The 20,245-nt window shown below is 41.4% G+C and overlaps 1 protein-coding gene across 1 annotated transcript in view; it reads left to right on the top strand.

Annotated features, from left to right (window-relative positions):
• Nucleotides 1-19,779, top strand: part of LOC123774483 (delta-sarcoglycan) — an 83,132-nt gene extending 63,353 nt beyond the window's left edge. The window contains exons 3-6 of the mRNA XM_045768817.2: nt 7,409-7,528; nt 7,645-7,841; nt 18,121-18,216; nt 18,768-19,779. Of these exons, the coding sequence (XP_045624773.1) occupies nt 7,409-7,528; nt 7,645-7,841; nt 18,121-18,216; nt 18,768-18,848 (494 nt within the window). The 3' untranslated portion in view covers nt 18,849-19,779. The remainder of the gene's footprint in view (nt 1-7,408; nt 7,529-7,644; nt 7,842-18,120; nt 18,217-18,767) is intronic.
• The last annotated feature ends 466 nt before the right edge of the window (nt 19,780-20,245 follow it).

The following is a 20,245-nucleotide window of genomic DNA, read 5'->3' as shown; positions in this document are numbered from 1 at the left end:
ATGATAGAGCCCAATAGGCTCAGGAATCTGTACACCAGTTGATTGACGGTTGAGAGGCGGGACCAAAGAGCCAGAGCTCAACCCCCGCAAGCACAATTAGGTGAGTACAATTAGGTGAGTACACACACACACACACACACACACACACACACACACACACACACACACACACACACACACACACACACACACACACACACACGCACACACACACACACACACCTCTTCACACACCTGGTAAGTTCTCCTTACGCTTTCCCCTACTTCTCTACAACCTACTCAACATTTCCCCACCTCAACTCCCTCCTTCCGACATTTTCCCCCGCCTACACACTCGCATCCTCTCAGAATTCCCTACCATCATAATATTTACATTGTATATTGTGTTTTTTTAATAATTTTTCACTCGACTGTATTCAAGGGCATGTGTGACAGAAGCAAGGGGTGGGTAAATATATATATATATATATATATATATATATATATATATATATATATATATATATATATATATATATATATATATATATATATATATATATAAAGGTAATATTTGTAACTGTAATGAATTGCAAGTGAATAATGTCGTATTATTCAAGGTATTATGGACTGTATAACTTCATACGTATCAGACGATATTAATTCCTTGAAGAAGATCAATTCGCAAGAATGTTGAGGTTCATCTTCTTTGGTGAACAGATGTCTTTCATCTTACGTATTCTTCAGAAGCTGTCCCACCTGTTCCACCTGTCACCACCTCACCTGTCTCACCTCACTTGTCCCCATCTCACCTGTCTCCAGCTCCACACCATCTTTGCCTCGGGTATTAAGATACCAACAATGAAAAAGTTGATAGATTCTGCAGAAAGTTTAAATTAAGCTCCTCACTATACACTCGCCCGTAAACTGCCTCCTCAAGTATTTGGACCGCCGCTTACCACCTGAAATTTCCACTTTTCTGTCTGCCCTTCCATCCTCATCATGCTGCTCCTGTTCCTCCTGTTCCTCCTCTTCCTCTTACCCTCCTCCCATTACTACTTCTCCTTCCTTTAGCCCTTCACATGTCTCCACTTCTTTCTCCTTCCTTCCTTCCTCTCTCCTCTTTCACAAGCTTTCTAATATATCTTTTTTTCCCACGCTCAATATTTACGATAATACTTCTTTTTTCCTCAACTTTCTTTTCATTCCCATACTTTCCACATCCCCCATCTCTTCATCCCTTCCTTTTCCTCTCTCACTCCCTCCTGTCCCTCTTCCATTTATCTTCCCGTCTTCCCTCCTCCTCCTCCGCCCTTCCTTCCCTCCCGTCCCCTCCCACTCCCACGGCGGCACTTTTGGGGGTGTTCCCACGGCAGGTAAAGTTATCAGACAAGATTATTGAGGTGTGAGTCATGCACCAACTTTAATGAATTAATATTGGATTTTCCGAGCAGACGGGCGAACGGAAAAGTGGGAAGGGGGATGAGGGATGGGGGAGAGGAAAGTTGGGGGGGATGGGATAGAAGGAGAGGGAAGAAGAGGAAGGGGGGGAGGTATGAGGAGAGGGGAGATTGGGGGGAACTGAATAGTGATTAGGAGGTTGTGAAGAATAAGGATGGAGTGAGGGTGGTTGGGGTGGTGGGGGGGGGGTTAATTGGGGGAAGGAAGGTCAGAAGAGTGACAGAAATTGGTGTTTAGGGTAAGGATAGTAGGGAAAATGGGGTGGGAGTGGGGAGGGGGGGTGATATATTTAGAACCACCCCCCCCCTCTCCCTTTTCCTAACTCTCCCCTTCTTACAATAACCCCTTCACCGCATCCTCCTTGTCAAATCTCCTCTCAAGGAAGACCATTCAACCCTCCTGTGTCAGACTGGCTAATCCCTTCCCTATCAGCCTTCGTTCCTCTTGTCAGGGTTTTTCCTTCACTCTGGTAGTCAGATATTACTAGACAGCCGTGGCACACATCTCTCAGCTCCCCTCAGCAAGCTTTCTCACTCCTGTCAGCGCCAAGCTTTATGCTTCTCACTTTCTCACTATCAAAATTCCCACATCTTGAGAGACACACATACCGTCTTCCATGTCATTCTGCCGTGTTCTTACAGAATACTTACGTACAGAACTTCCGTGTTCTTGGGACGTGTTGTAAATGTCCTCTAAGACATTGTGGACTTGATAAAGGAGGAGTATGCAAGGGTTATTGAACACTTAAAGGTTTGTGAATATTTTAAGTAGTCTTTATTTAGATATCGCACGTTGAGGGGGCATAGTACTGAACTATGTATGTTGTATAGTGGTGAACAAAAGTATGAAGTTTAGTTTTAAATGTTATACACCATGTTTCACGGGATACACACACACACGCACGCACGCACACTCACACACACACACACACACACACACACACACACACACACACACACACACACACACACACACACACACACACACACACAAATTGACAAATTAATATTGAATTCCATTGACAAATGGAATGCATTAGGAAGTGATGTGGTGGAGGCTGACTCCATAAACATTTTCAAGTGTAGATATGATAGAGCCCAGTAGGCTCAGGAACCTGTACACCTGTTGATTGACAGTTGAGAGGCGGGACCAAAGAGCCAGAGCTCAACCCCCGCAAGCACAACTAGGTGAGTACAACTAGGTGAGTACACACACACACACACGCACACACACACACACACACACACACACACACACACACACACACACACACACACACACACACACACACACACACAAACTCATGGGCCTTGCGGCTGAGTGACAGCGCTCGGGTGTCGTAGTCCTATGGGCTCGGGATCGATTCCCGACAGAGGCAGAAACAAATAGGCAAAGTTATTTTCACCCTGAGGCCCCTGTTCACCTAGCAGTAAACAGATACCTGGGAGTTAGACAGATGCTGCCTTCTGGGGATATATATATATGTGTGTGTGTGTGTGTGTGTGTGTGTGTGTGTGTGTGTGTGTGTGTGTGTGTGTGTGTGTGTGTGTGTGTGTGCGTGAGCGTGTGAGTTAGAGAGAAATATATGTAGTAGACATAATAGAGGAAAAATAGACTGGTTAGAAAGGCGGGGCCCAAGAGCTAATACCTAGATTCTGCAGGCACAAAAAATAAGTAAGTATAAAGCCATGTATGGAAATTCAATTCTTTTGCAATTACACTCACGGGTCACCAGCTTTTGGCAGCCAAAATATATCTTATTTATGAATAAAATTGAAAATCTGTTTTTTTCAAGATTGAAGGCCAGACGCTTCTGATTAGCCTTACCAAACTGTGCAGGGTGACTGATGGGTGTTGGGGGATGATCATAGGGAATCGGGTCGGCCTCCATGCTCTCCCTTTTGATGCCTAATTCCAACCTCGCTAAATGCCAAACTATGTCCACACTAAGATTTACCACCAGGCACACTATTCTTTACACGATGCTTGGTGTACTCGCTCGTATATGGTCCACACCCACCCAGGGCTCCGATGGAAGAATAGTACTTTCACCAGATTTGGAATCTCGCAATATTAATGCAATTCTGAAGTGAATTGATAGGACTAGTTGTATATATAGTGAACCTGTGATCTAAAATGACAGTTCATAATATGGAATTTTGCACCTATCAATGCCCACGTTTTGCCCTAATTTTCTAGAGGACTCGAGAATGAAGGCAACAGCCAAATCAAACTTTTCTTAGGTCTAGTTTAGTACAACTAGATACTAAATTTGCTCTAAAATTATATATATAGAGGCTTATGGCTACCCTGTTTTGCTTTTTGTTATGCCATTTAGAATTCTAGCTGTAAAAGGCAAGAACATTTTTCGGATACAACTGTCAATAGTTTGTACATTCCACAGACAACACCTACACGACCTATTGCTATAGATTCTGTTGTTATGGTGGACCAAGCATGAACCAGGAGGGATGTAAGAGTAAGGGGGGGGGGGGGAGGTAGAAATAGCCTAAGCTACTCTATCCCTTTGAGATGTATTTCTTTGTTATCTCAATAAACATACTTGTAGGAGTAAGACAGAATACTCATGATCGTGGAGGTTGAGCGCCAGGGTGACCTGAGGCTGGTCTCATCACTACAGCACAAGTTATCTACTGGTAATCTCAGAGATTCATCCCATTCATCAAGCCTCCGCGAGACTCGAACCACAGACCCCAAGCGTGTAAGGCAGAAGCTCTATGCACTCAGCTATGAGTGGTCATAATAAGGAACATGATTTCATCTTCAAGGATGTGGCGACGGTTCGTATACACCAGTCATGGCGAAAACAACATTATATTGACTTGAAGGTTGTAATTTATTGTGTTAATTACATTTTTGGGAGGTTTTTCGTTATTTTAATTACGTTTATAATACATTGTTTGGTGAAATACTGTTAACGGTAATCCACTTTATGACAAACAATGACACGGACTCCTAATGACGTATAAACAATCCAATTTTATAAATTTTTATTTTCCTTTAAATTGTATATCTCATCAAAAAGACCGCGTTTCAAAACCTGTTTTTTTTTTGGCAGACGACCCACTGATGATTCATAAATGATTCTCCTTTACCGCAAAATTTTCCAAACGTCGCCTGGAGGCTCACAGCGAATGTCCCTGAATCATCCTTGGCTACCCTCCGCTTGGCCAAAATACTTTGCGATTGCTGACACAGCCGCTCTTAAATTCACTCAAGTGATAAATTGTTGAGGGGATGATCCGTGCCGCGCCTCTTCTATCTGGCCTCTCATGTCTTCCCCATTACTAAGGAGCGCCCCCGTCCACCTCCACTACCGCCCCATCACTGAGAGGGGAAGGGGATACCACTCCATAATCGCCAGAGGACGATTACCACAACTACTAATAACACCGGTAGAAACAGGAGTAAGATAAAGTGAAGACATAATCATTATAGGAAATTCTTAAATAGCAAAGTAGAAGCACCGGCTATTTTCGAAGCAGCTCTACCAGCTATGTAAATAGTAGCACCACTCGCTTCAACACCCACACCTTTCCGGCAAATTAGGACCAATATCGTCATCTGTGTCTCTGGCAGCACCAGCAGCTCTTTCACCAATATTTACTTCAGCAGCAGTAACAGCAGCAGTTGCAACAGTTGCTCAAGCAGCAGCAGTAGTAGACAGGGATAAGCTTCAATATAGGAGGGTGTTGTGTAGCTGAGTCAGGTCCTGGAACTCATGTGTGTCCTAGTACATGTGTCCTAGTACATGTGTCCTAGTACATGTGTCCTAGTACATGTGTCCTAGAACATGCGTCCCAGTACATGTGTTCTCTCCCATCTTATACCACTCTTCAGAATCCACAGTATTAATGTTCGTTTTCATTACATAATTTTCCCTTCTTCATGATACTCTTGTTAGTACTGATGATATTGATGGAGATTATCTTAGTATTAACAACAATAGTATCAACATTCTCTCTTGATAGTATTGTCGATAATTTGATTCTACAGTTGATTGCAATATGATAAAGATGGAGGTGAAGATCAGAGGCAATGGTGTGATCTTTCACACACGCTCGTGTGTGTGTGTGTGTGTGTGTGTGTGTGTGTGTGTGTGTGTGTGTGTGTGTGTGTGTGTGGTAATCGGTTTGTGATTCTGTTTGTTGTTTACTGTAGAGCGTTCTAACGCTTTGTGTCCCGAGCTCTGTTGGTCCATTAATCATATTTACGCTCCAAGTTGTTCAGGGTATTTGCAGGCATTTAAAAATGGCCGGAATTTTAAACAAAGAACAATAATTGTCATTTCTTACCATGTTTGTGTGTTTGTTTGTTAGATTACGTGTATGATCTCTGGTTCTAATATTACTTTTTCCCTATTTTGATAAGCCTTGATGTACATACATTTAATTTGTATGTCTCTCATATTCCTTCTGAATTACAGATAAGATCGAGCAAGCTCTGATTTCATAGCATTGCTCTTCATGTAAAATTTTTAATTGATGTGTAATTTAATTGAGATGGGGATCTTCGAATATAGCGTGATACATACCATACAATTTCCAAGTACTGACTTTCAAAACAATTATTTTTCAATGTGTTTAAATCATTGTCTTGAAATCAGAAAACATGATCAAATAGTTATATATATATATATATATATATATATATATATATATATATATATATATATATATATATATATATATATATATAGATATATATATATATATATATATATATATATATATATATATATATATGACAATGTCAGACCATTGAAGATGTATTTAATATACGAAAGTACTTAAGGAAATTTCCTGTTTCATTTTTCCTCCGTGGTCTGACATTGTCACATTCTTAATCACGTGTTTATTTTCGTGATATACACACACACACACACACATATATATATATATATATATATATATATATATATATATATATATATATATATATATATGTCGTACCTAGTAGCCAGAACGCACTTCTCAGCCTACTATGCAAGGCCCAATTTGCCTAATAAGCCAAGTTTTCATGAATTAATGTTTTTTCGACTACCTAACCTACCTAACCTAACCTAACCTAACTTTTTCGGCTACCTAACCTAACCTAACCCATAAAGATAGGTTAGGTTAGGTTAGGTAGGGTTGGTTAGGTTCGGTCATATATCTACGTTAATTTTATCTCCAATAAAAAAAAATGACCTCATACATAATGAAATGGGTAGCTTTATCATTTCATAAGAAAAAAATTTGAGAAAATATGTTAATTCAGGAAAACTTGGCTTATTAGGCAAATTGGGCCTTGCATAGTAGGCTGAAAAGTGCGTTCTGGCTACTAGGTACGACATATATATATATATATATATATATATATATATATATATATATATATATATATATATATATATATATATATATATATATATATATATATAAGGGGGTACCACCACTGGTGTAATTATAGGGACCCACAGCCTCAGAGAAGGGAACACAGAGCACTCAGGGAAAAACTTGACATTTAACTCTGAATACGAAAGAGTGTTCACTTCTCCTACCACCCCCTTTTTTTTTATTATGATGTACACTTTATTATGCAAGGTTATACAGTTACATATCTGATTTTATACAAAAAATGAACATTAAGAGGACACAAGAAAAAGTTCGCTTCCTAGAGGCTGTAGATTTCCTCGAACTCCTCCGACGCCGGGCAGGAACCGAGGATGCAGCGGGCATTTCCCCTCTGGATCGCGATATATATATATATATATATATATATATATATATATATATATATATATATATATATATATATATATATATATATATATAAATACTCCACTGGGAAAGACATTTATGTGTATAAATAAAGCTTACACGCGGTCATTGGTGTTACTTTACTGATCGTGTCATTATTACTGTCTGTCTAGTGGTACTGATGACTGGTCCCGTCTCTCTCTCAGACTCTGAGGCGATGGAGTGCACGTCAGATCGTCTGGTGATCCGCGACAAGGATGGAAGGCTTCTGTTCTCCGCCTCTCGTGAGGAGGTCCTTGTCGGAGCCAGGCATCTCACTGTCACAGGTACTGGTCACTCATTATCCACGTCACAGTCACAGGTTCTTGTCACAGGTTCTGGTCACACACCTGTCTTTCCATCCCCTGCCATTTTAACTGTCATCCTTCGTGGCCTCCGACAGGTGAAGGTGGAGCGGTGTTCAGCGGTTCCGTGCAGACGGCGCACGTCTCAGCTCCAGTGAGGGAGAGCCTCCTGCTGGAGTCCCTCACGCGAAGTCTGGAGATCACGGCGCCTCAGGGAGTGGCGCTGGAGTCCCGCGCCGGCACCATTTCGGCTCATTGCCTTCACGACTTCACACTCCAGTCTACCGGTGGTGTGGTAAGTTACCGTGCTTGTATGGTGAGGCTCTGGGGTCCTGTGGTGTGGTAACTGGGGTCCTGTGGTGTGGTACCTGGGGTTCTGTGGTGAGATACCGGCGTCCTGTTGTGAATTACTGTTTCACAACTTATCACTGATGGTACTGTTTCAGGCGGTTGTAAAGGACTTTCTCTAAGTCAGATTTCGAGTGAAGTTCTTCATTTCTGTGAAGGATGGTCCTGAAATTAACTTGAAGAGAAGAGAAACAGTTTACAGTTATGCTGCAAACCAGTTTTGCTTCACATAACATAGAAGCTTATAACTTAGAAGCTTCACATAACTTAGAAATGCAGTGTTAGAAACTTCAGAGGAACAGCTGCGTGAAGCTGTAGAGTTTGTGATGCAAGATTATCCAAACGATATTGCTCTCACTCGAGAACTAAAGCACATCAATGCTTATATTAAACAAGTCCATTCAAGGAAATAATATCTGTGCCACGAAGATCAGATTATCTTCGAAAGCAAGACCCATTTAGGTATTCCTTGATGCTGACGCAATACTGTTGCAATTCTTGTCTTAGGAAGCAAACGGCTCAGGCAACAGATCATTTTCACAACCAGAAAGTTAAATATTAGTTAATGGCAACAGGTCAATCTGTATGCACTTAGTACTAAGTACATATAAAACGATTACCTTTATAGCTTATCTTTTGAGGATATCATGCATGACGTTTGGAAAAGCAAGAATGAAAACGATATAAATTAACTAACTTCTTTTATCAGGTTGTATGTTGTTCTTCATCAGTGTTAACCCTTGCACTGCTCGCCTGTTTCATGAAACAAACTCCGTGGTGCAGGAGATAATGAATAATTAATATAAACTGAAATTTTTAACAATTGCGAAAAACGTCAAAATATTTTCAGTCAATTAAAAGTTTTATTAGAGAATTTTACTCGCTGAAAACGAATTTCAAGTAATATTTTCCTATTATTAAATGTCTCGAACTCTTGACCCCGTTTCCTACCTACCCGGACCTCTTATGCATCATGATAGCAGTGGTGCCACGTTGAGCTGTTATAGAGGTTTATTCTATGTTAGCAATTGGGAAATAATATCTCTACAGCTTCCAACAGAATGGAGTCTCACCTTGCCTAAATCCAGCCATGGTACTGGGGGTCTTCTTATGGCCAAACCACACACCAGAAAATGAGAGACGACGACGTTTCGGTCCGTCCTGGACCATTAGCACAATCGACTTCATAATTTTATAAAATTATAAATTTATTTATAATTTTAAGGTGTTGAGACGAACTCTGAATAATCATTGTTGAGCATAGTTAAAAATGTTAATTAATAGATAAATAAACAAATGACTCATTAACGTTTCAATGGGAATAAATAATATCAGTGAGTTTGTTCCTGGAAATAATAAAGATAATTAGCTTTAATACACAAAAAAGCATACGAGTGTAACACACAGACACACAGACACACAGACACACAGACACACACACACGCACACACACACACACACACACACACACACACACACACACACACACACACACACACACACACACACACACAGGGGCCTCGTAGCCTGGTGGATAGCGCGCAGGACTCTTAATTCTGTGGCGCGGGTTCGATTCCCGCACGAGGCAGAAACAAATGGGCAAAAGTTTCTTTCACCCTAAGTGCCCCTGTTACCTAGCAGTAAATAGGTACCTGGGAGTTAGTCAGCTGTCACGGGCTGCTTCCTGGGGTGTGTGTGTGTGTGTGTGTGGTGTGGAAAAAAAAAAAAAAAAAAAAAAAGGTAGTTAGTAAACAGTTGATTGACAGTTGAGAGGCGGGCCGAAAGAGCAAAGCTCAACCCCCGCAAAAACACAACTAGTAAACACACACACACACACACACACACACACACACACACACACACACACACACACACACACACACACACAAGACACACTCGCTGACAAATAAAGTAATGAAGAGTTTACAAACAGCTTTCAGTTAAATACTCAGTAAAACAAATAATTATATGTTTCCTTATGAAGCATGAACGATTCCAAACAATCCATAAAAGTATATACATATCAAAACTTCACCGCTACAGCACCACCTACACTATACCAACACCACCACCACCATACCGACACCAGCATACAAACATCTACACCATACCTACACCCCCCTACATCATACCAACACCATAAGCACCACACCAACGCCAGCATAGAAACACACCATACCAACACCACCTACACCACACCAGCTCAGTTTGTGATTAACGACTTTGAAAAAAAGCGACCAAAAACATCTTTCCGACCCTAAGATAATGACTAATTACGTGGAGAGCGAAGCATAGGAGAGGTAAGGTGTTGTTTCATAACAGAACATAAAGTGTGTTGTGTTGTGGGTGTTGGGTGAGAGTAGCAAGGTTCCCACGCCCAACCTTGATGGCCTCTCCGCACGCCTCCTAGAGCTGCCCAGCTCCCTGCGTTCCCACCGTAAACATCAATGTGTGGGTATGTGTATGTTCCTCACCTGTGTGTATGTTCGCGTTATGTATGTCCGCGAGATCGAAGAGATCAGTAAGAATTCACGCACGGGTTTCCCGATCGGTTGGTTGGTTGTCTAATGGTATCGCTAATGAATAGCGTGAGTTTTATCACGTCTATTTTTTGTTTTTGGAGTTATGAAGGGAACTGGGTTCCTGCTACCTAATCGAGTAGTTCAGTCTATTTACTTGTCCCCCCTTAAGATAAAGGAATATTTGTTTTCCTCATCTATTTCACCTATATCGGTGTCTAGATTCCAAATATATACTCTCTTGTTCAACAGTTATAGAGTGTGAGTATTATTCTCTATTTTTGTTATCATCCAATTTTTAATTTCGCCTCTATTTTCAATTTTTGTTCAGTGCAGCTTCTTAAACCTTTATTTGCACCCCATTCCACATAATTTTGCGACCAGGCTGATTTCAGTTTGTATATTTACACGTTTTCTTGAGTGCTTCTGGTAATGTCAATTCCATGCCAGAGATGCACTCTCATGATCTGGTCTCAGGTCGGTTGTATGCAGTGCTCTGTATTCCTGAATTGTCAGTTTTGCCCAACCCGAAGTTATCATACTTGTGTCTGCCTCTGGGGCATGATTTCGTGTTATATCTACATCTGTATGTCTGTCTATTAGTTGATTAATGTAGGAAGTTCCCCATTACTATGTACTGTGTTGTCCTGCCAGTCGTCTTTTCCTACACCTCATTTTCATATCTCTAAACGTATTGGAATCTAATTCCAGCCTCCATTTTTGTGAACCATTTTTTCTTGGATACTTAACTGTACATAGTCAACACTTCTGCACTTCACCTCTCCTCCCTTTGTATTCCGTGTTTCACCTTCCAAATATTTCATATTCCCCCCTCGACTCTGTCAAATTTGCTTATCCACCTTTCTCTCACCTTTACAAGTGAAACTATTAATTTGGTTTCAAGTTCGTGTCTCTTTCTCCATCTCAAACTCTCATTCCTCGTCGACTAAGTCTTATTGTTTAACTTGATCTCCCTGCATCTTTTCTCTCATTCTTGCCTTACTCTTTTCACTACCATTTGATTCTCGGATCAATGGTTACTTTATCTATTTTTTTGTGTTGTCTGTTGTAACTCTCTGTAACTGTCCTGGCATCAGAATCATTCTCTTTCTTTATCATTCTCGCTGAACCATCTATCTTTGAGTGCGAGGCATGCAGACGGGGGAGTGATTTTCTTAGCTTTTAATTTCCTTCTTTCCGCTATATTAATTTTCTGTCTTCTTTTTCTCTGAATGGGGAGAAATAGCTTTTCTTACGGGGGCAAAAGATCCATGAATTTTTTTTTTTTAATGGGGCAATACCTTTTTACTCAGCTAACGCTAGTAACGAACACATGTACACAAACTAATTTATGATTTGACATCTGAAACACATCTGAAACACAACCTAAATGATTTGCCAGAAGTGTTCATGTTACATAGGTAAAATAATTAATACAAGCCGCATAAACTTAGTAAGTGAAACATGGGTTGTGATGCCCGTAGACTATTTTACCCGCGCAATGTAATTTCCCTTAAGATATCCTTTTCGTAAACCAATGATGAAAATAGCGTAACGCAGTGTCTCACAGTGAAATGAATTATCTTCTTCATTTGAAGTAAACCTCAATATGAACCGCGAGAAGGATAAAGAGTGGGATGGAAGAGTGGATAAAGGATAGAAGAGTTAACACACTCGACCTGAAGGAAGTGTGATTGGTTAAGAGTAATGGAAAGTTTTAAGAGAGGAAAACCAGTATTAACCAGAGGGGTAGAACGCAGTGAGGGATCTGTTGAATTATAGCTCTCTCTTGCTACAGCGTCCCAGCCTTACATTATAACTAACACGGAAGTGATGCAACCTCTCTCTCTCTCTCTCTCTCTCTCTCTCTCTCTCTCTCTCTCTCTCTCTCTCTCTCTCTCTCTCTCTCTCTCTCTCTCTCTCTCTCTCTCTCTCTCTCTCGCTCTCTCTCTCTCTCTCTCTCTCTCTCTCTCTCTCGCTCTCTTTCTTTCACCTTCTCTTACCAGATTACAGCGTCATCAAGAAGTTGCATTTTCCCGGATTAAACCATATTATGCAGTGTTTACAGCCACTTTGGTGAATTACACCAACACTATGTAACCCATTAACCGGTTTACAACTCTCTAACCAAAAATAACGCTAGCAACAGAGGTTCGCAGCGCGTCAGTAACAACAAACAGGACCAGTAACACCAGTTCACGGCGCATCTCTCACTGGGAAACTCTACCTTCCTGTCGAGCAAACGTCTCGTTTACTGAAGTAAAACATTTTTCATAAAGTTACAGCCACCTGCTACCCAGATATCATGTGAGTTAGCGGGATGCTGTGACATCTCTTACACATCCCGGGGGCTGGTGAGATGCTGCGACATCCTTTACAAATAACCGGGGGCTGGCAGCATGCTGCGACATCCCTTACACATTCCAGGGGGCCGGTGGGATGCTGGGACATCCCTTACACATCCCGGTGGCCGGCAGGAAGCTGTGGTTTTCCTGACGCATATCGGAAGGTATTGGGAGGCTGCGAGTTCTCTCTCACATCTCACCACTGGTGAGAGAGACTGCGTCTTCACTCACACAGACCGACAAGCTGCGGCAAGTGGAGGCTCAAGGCATAACACGATGGCATTTCCCACGTATCTCAAAAGAAGACCTAGCGCGAAGAGGGAGGGAAAAAAATCCATATTTTAAAGAGAGTCGTTTATGCTGCAGTGTAAAAAAAAAATTGTAAAATTTATTTTGGTTGGTGAGGAGGGGGAAGTATATTTTGGTTGTTTGGGTTGCTGCAAGTCTGCTTTTTGACGGTGGGAGGTTTTAAGTTTTATTTTCGTTGGTGGGAAAGTTTTGTATTTGATTAATTTGGGTATCTGTTAGCTATATTTGGCTGTGAAGATCTGTATGTTTTAATTTGGTTGATGGGGTTGTAAGATTTATTAGGGTTAATAGACATTTTAAGGATTTATTTTGGTTGGGTGCAGATTAGATTTATTTTTGTGTGTTATGTAGCTGTAAATTTTCCAATTGAATGAGAACAGCAAGATTTTTATAACTTATACGAACTGTATCTTTAAAAGTTGTCGCTTTTGTTTGCACGCAAAATATTGATACTGCTTAATAGTGGAAAATTTCCGTCTCTTGCTGACATTATTGGTCTATTTTATTATTCAGCTTTGATGGCGTGGTCGCCGTTGGCTCAAAGGAAAAACAATATCCATGCATCAGAATATCATTGCCTGTGAGGTCACTGTTGGATAACTCATTTTTTTAGCGTGAAAAGTGACGATGCCAAACTTTTGTCGCTTGTGTTCGTGATTTGCAAGTAACCAAGGCTCTTCAAGCGTTCCAAAGAAGTCATTCCTTATAGGTGAAGCATCTAACGCCTCCCTTCAATCTTCATATGAAAAAAAAGTTGATCTTTCCCTCTCCTCCTTACAGTTGGTAAATTGCTTTATATCTCTAGGCAGGGAAATTCAACACGGAGCAATTGGCAATCGTGGTGTGGTTCCTTTGAGAATTTCATTGTGTTCTCTGTTGGTCACTCTCCAGCAGAAGCAATGTTCAATGTTAGGAACAGCAACACGAGAGGAAAGCAAATGGAAATAAAGACACAGTTGAGACAGAGAGCTGTCAGAAAGAACTTTTTCGATGTGTGGATTGTAAACAAATGGAATGGTTTAAACCGCGAAGCCATTGAAACTATCGCTTCGTCGTCGAAACAATGGCTAAAGAGAGAAAGAGAAAGAGAGCGAGAGACAGAGAGAGAGAAAGAGAGAGAGAGAGAGAGAGAGAGAGAGAGAGAGAGAGAGAGAGAGAGAGAGAGAGAGAGAGAGAGAGAGAGAGAGAGAGAAAGAGAGGGGAGGAAAGGATGGAAAGGGTATACGAGGGACTCCGTAACACCGGTTCATGGCTTTTACACTTAGAAACAAAACTCTTTAAGTTCACCTGGGTGGCCGTTGTTGGTGTCCCCCCCCCCCCCAAACCCCCCCTACCACCACAAGCACTCTGGCCAACTTGGGCAATAACGGAACTCGTGAGTGCTGTGCGTGTGCGTGCGTACGTGTGTATATAAGTGTGTGTGTGTGTGTGTGTGTGTGTGTGTGTGTGTGTGTGTGTGTGTGTGTGTGTGTGTGTGTGTGTGTGTGAGTGTGTGTCCCGCCTACGTAACGTAACAGATGTCAGTCAGCCTTGTTGAACCTGTTACCATACAATTTTTGACTATTTTGACGCTCGAATCTTTTGTCGAAACTGTCCTTAAAGTTGTGAATGGAGGTGTGACTTCCGCCTCAAATTGGCTCTCAGTTTCTTTCCAGTATGATCGGTGCTAATCCTTGAGGACCCTCTCTAGAGACTATCCTAGACCTGTGTTGAACCTTGAGAGCCCTCCCCCCTCTAATGACTATCCTTCATGGCCCTGGACTGGTGACTATCCCGGACCCGTGTTGATGCTTACAGGACCTCACTATAGTGTTTATTGTTTAATAATCACACTTTCACGTAACACTATTCGTAATTGTCTATAAAACGTGACTTACTCGAGATTTAAATATCATTGATTTCGTAAACATTGAAATCATTAAAGCCCATTTATTCAAGATAAATTCATCAAGTATACTATGCTGCCCTGAATTTCAGATAAACTCTTCTGAAATGACTGGATTCATACGAACTGAAAGTTTTAGTTTCAATGTTTCATGCTTTCAGACTTCTCCAGAAAACTGGCTAAATAAGCAGTTTCAAAATATATAAAGTAATCGATTTACACACGAGAGTATATCTGTTTGCCCAAGAGGCCAGATGCTTGTCGCCAGCCTCATCAAACTGTGCAGGTGACTAATGAAGGGTATGTGACCAACATGGGTAGAGCGAGGTCAGTCACATGAGTAGGGCGAGGTCGGCCACATTGGTCCAATAAAAAGAGATTTGGCTGCCAGTGCGACCCCCATGAGACCAGTGGAAGGTAGTGGAGGCTGGCTAAGGCCCTAAAAAATATCAATTGATGCCATCTTGGTAAAGAACATCATCATCTTAGAGTAAAGAACTCTTATTGGCAGGTCGAGATGGGCTTCATAATACACACATTTTGTGTACGGGTGGACTCTCTCACCGACCGGATTGACATGACCGCCATTTGGTAAGGAATATATAGACAAATTTATATTCCATCACGTTGTAACGTCCAGTGCTTTAGCACTACGATATAACAGTAAATAATATAAATTAGATGACATTATGCATCTCGTAACAATTCTTTTCGTTCTAGTTCTTGGCAAACTTGAATAGTTCTTGACAGAAGAACTCGTCATCACCCTCCCCTCCATCCCATCCTTAAAAGAATCTCTAGACTGTCATGACTCCAGGGATCTTAAAATTGAGATTTGAAAACTCTCTGGAAGCATACACGAATTCAGAAATTCCAACCAGGATGGCAAAATATTTCCTTCAAATACCTCGTTGCGGTATTCCTACAAGCACATACAATTTAATGCTGTCCTTGCATGGAAAATTGTATACGCCAGGCACACCACCTGTGTCGAAGCTTACTTCAGGTATGCCATCAGTGTCGAAGCTTACTTCAGGTATGCCATCAGTGTCGAAGCTTACTTCAGGTATGCCACCAGTGTCGAAGCTTACTTCAGGAATGCCACCAGTGTCGAAGCTTACTTCAGGTATGCCACCAGTGTCGAAGCTTACTTCAGGTATGCCATCAGTGTCGAAGCTTACTTCAGGTATGCCATCAGTATCGAAGCTTACTTCAGGTATGCCATCAGTATCGAAGCTTACTTCAGGTATGCCACCAGTGTCGAAGCTTACTTCAGGTATGCCATCAGTATCGAAGCTTACTTCAGGTATGCCATCAGTGTCGAAGCTTACTTCAGGTATGCCATCAGTGTCGAAGCTTACTTCAGGCACGTAACCAGTGTCGAATCTTACTTCAGGCATGCCACCAGTGTCGAATCTTACTTCAGGCACGCCAACAGTGTCGAAGCTTACTTCAGGCACGTAACCAGTGTCGAATCTTACTTCAGGCATGCCACCAGTGTCGAATCTTACTTCAGGCATGCCACCTGTGTCGAAGCTTACTTTAGGCTTTACAGAAAGCTCTTCTCGCACAGTTGGCAACCTGCCACTGTTGAACTTCTCACGACAAAAATAGTGACCGAAAATGGATAACTTCACCCTTGTTTTAATTACTGAACGATAACAGCTGCCACCTCTCAGCTGGCACAATATTCAAGAGTGGCGTTAGTTTAGCGTGGAATTAACGTTAATTCAACGTTTATGACGTTGTGTCGTCGTTGTATAAGCGTTGCTCTTTGATATTGTGTCCTCTGAGCTGTGGAAACTACGTCTTTTATTGTAGTGGAGAACTACCAACGTTCACAGCCAACGATAAGCATGAGATATGCAGCTCAATGTCGGTTAACACCAAATAATCTGGATGACTGACCGGAGACCTATGTGTCCTAGCAAACACGTCTCGAGGCCAGCAAATCAACGTATCATGGGTGGCCAGCACAACACATCAACGTATCATGGGCCAGCACAACACATCAACATATCATGGGTGGCCATCACTACACATCAATGTATCATGGGTGGCGTTGGGACTGTTAGAATAGTCAACAGCCGAAATCTTGAATCTCACGATTGTAATTCATTTAATTTTCCATCTTCACAGCATCTGACAGCCTCGGCTCCATCTTCCATGCTCTTTCTGTCGATTTTACGATAAGGGTAGATTCGGGATTCCACCCAGGTTCTCCGTTGGCAATGTGGAGAGGTTTCAGCAAACGCCACGCGCTTTCAGTGTCCACAATATCCAAAGAGTGACGTTAATTCAACGTTGAATTAACGTTGATAACGATGAATTAGCGTTACGAGTCTGGGTCGCGGTTTCTGTTTCAAATTTATAATGACTAATTATTTTGTTAAAATGACTACAGGTGAGATTTACACAACTCCCTCTGGCATCGTTCTAACAGGATTTATCCTGATATTAAAAATAGGTTGTAACAGTTGATAGTAGCACATAGCATCTGATAGCAGCTGATGATATCTAATAGTATTTGTAAAAATGAAATTTGTAAAAAATAACGCAGTAGCAACACCAGATTCATGTAGTCTCATGATTCATGTTGTGTGTTCTGATTCATGCTGAGTGTTCTGATTCATGCTGTGTGTTCTGATTCATGCTGTGTGTTCTGATTCATGCTGAGTGTTCTGATTCATGCTGTGTGTTCTGATTCATGCTGTGTGTTCTGATTCATGCTGAGTGTTCTGATTCATGCTGTGTGTTCTGATTCATGCTGAGTGTTCTGATTCATGCTGTGTGTTCTGATTCATGCTGTGTGTTCTGATTCATGCTGAGTGTTCTGATTCATGCTGTGTGTTCTAATTCGTGCTGTGTGTGTTCTGATTCATGCTGTGTATTCTGATTCATGCTGTGTGTTCTGATTCATGCTGTGTGTTCTGATTCATGCTGAGTGTCTTGATTCATGCTGTGTGTTCTGATTCATGCTGTGTGTTCTGATTCATGCTGTGTGTTCTGATTCATGCTGAGTGTCTTGATTCATGCTGTGTGTTCTGATTCATGCTGTGTGTTCTGATTCATGCTGAGTGTCTTGATTCATGCTGTGTGTGTGTTCTGATTCATGCTGAGTATCTTGATTCATGCTGTGTGTTCTGATTCACGTCGTCTCCCCGACAGATTAAGTTCGACACTCCCAACATTTTCGTCCGAGGACTTCGGACGTCCACTATTCAGACGAGTGACCCCACCCGAGCCCGGCCTGATGTCTACCAGGTCAGAGGATGTCATACATTACTTCATTTCATCATTATTCACTTATTCATTTATTCCTTCTTTCGTCAATTCATTCCCTATAAACATGGAAAGGATTCTTTTGCTTTAATAATTCAACATCATTAATATTTTCTTTGATTATAGGTTTCAAAAGAATCCATATTTTTCTTTGGTAATAGTTTACAAGAATTCATACTTTCTTTGAACATAATTTTCAAAGAAATATTATTTTCTTTGAACAGCACCTGGATGACTTTTAAAGAAGCCAGTATTTTCTTTGGTAATCGTTTAATTTATTTGATTTGATTTGATAATTTTTAAGGAATCAGTATATTGCAAATAATTGTATGCATCTCTTTCAGCTATAAATATCAGTGATTAAAACAGAATATGGCGAATGATTATCTGTTCTAAGACAATAAAAATGTTTTCTTACTGATGTGATGAATTGATTTAGATGCTAGGTTAACTAAAGATACATACTGTATAAATGTCCTTGACCTTGCATGTGTGTATATGTGTAGTCATTGACCAGATGTTCGTACCGACAGGTGTGTGTATGCAGCAGCGGCCGGCTGTTCCTGGCGGCTCCAGGAGGAGTGTGCGCCGCTGATCAAGATTTCTGCAAGTAGCCTTATAAATACCAAGGTCCCCACACCGTCTGTCTGTCGATAGTTGGCCCCCGGCTTGAGTCCCTTGTGAGAGCCCATCCATCTGCCTGGAGGGGCCTTTATTCACGCCCCTTCTCCCCCTGGAAGGTCGTCGCGAATACCGCCTTAGGAGACTCTGAACTTCTCCGAAAGCCCGTGTCTTCGGTGAGACCGCCAGGATCTGCCTCGAGTGGCTGAAACGCTCACCGGGACTCCTCGAGGAGATTGCGATCAACGATGCAATTGAAAGCGATCATAATAGCTCACCAGGACACCTATCGTGACTGTGATCTCAGTGCTAACGAAACTTTACCCCTTGTATATAATCCGAGACTTGTGCTAACGAAGTAAGATGCGTGGAATCAGCAACGAAATAAATGATGAAAAGGCTAAAAGAAAGGCTAACAGAAAAACGAAAAGCGGTGTGTGTGTAGTGCTGTTTGGAATCCCTGGCTCACCCTGGGATTATCTTCTACTGTCAGGTTGGATCTGAAGGCTGTGAGGCTCAGCTTGTGTCGGTGAAGCCTCTTTGTTGTTGCTGCCTCGGGCTCCCCTGGCCTCGCCTGCTGCTGTTACTGCTCCTGCTGCTGTTACTGCTTCTGCTGCCGACTAGTGGAGCTAGCTGTAGATAAGGAGCAGAGGCAGCAGTGGCAGTAGAAGCAGCAGAGGCAGCAGGAAGAACAGAGACAGCAGAAACAACAGAGGCAACAGAGTCCTGCTGGTCGTTGCCCCTCAATCTAATTGTGAAATGAGTAGAGAAAACGAGAGCTGTTGAGTCCATGAAGAAAACTGAGATTGGGCTGACTGACAGACACACACACACACACACAACATTTCAGAACCGAAAAAGAATTGTGAAGTGTAGAGCAGGACAAGAAAGAAGGCAACATGCACAATAACATTATATATATATATATATATATATATATATATATATATATATATATATATATATATATATATATATATATATATATATATATATATATAAGATGTCTCCATGATGATCATGTAGGCTTTCGAGAGCAAACTATAATGGAGTTCAGTATGATTTTGAGCAATAGAAGGAAATGAGGGAGAGTGTGGCCGAGAAGCAAGCACAAGGGCTGTTGGGTAGTTAGGAATGACGAGGGATTTGGAAAACTTATTTAAATACGTTGCGAGAAAGTGGAAGGAGCACATGCAAGAATGAGAATGCATTTTGTTATGAAAGAAAAGTTATTTAGGTCAGGGGTTGAAGGCTACTTATTTCTGGTCGTTTAATTAGGCATGAAAGATTATTTACATATGGATGGAAGCAATATTTTGTTTGGTTGAGGAGGAAAAACAATTTATGGCAGAGGATGGAAGAAAATTAAGTGTGGGATAACAGAACATCT

This window comes from Procambarus clarkii, chromosome 51 (assembly GCF_040958095.1).
Source record: "Procambarus clarkii isolate CNS0578487 chromosome 51, FALCON_Pclarkii_2.0, whole genome shotgun sequence".
Classification (NCBI taxonomy): Eukaryota; Metazoa; Arthropoda; class Malacostraca; order Decapoda; family Cambaridae; genus Procambarus; species Procambarus clarkii.
Note: the sequence above shows the minus strand (reverse complement) of the source record. Positions and strands in the feature narration are given on the sequence as shown.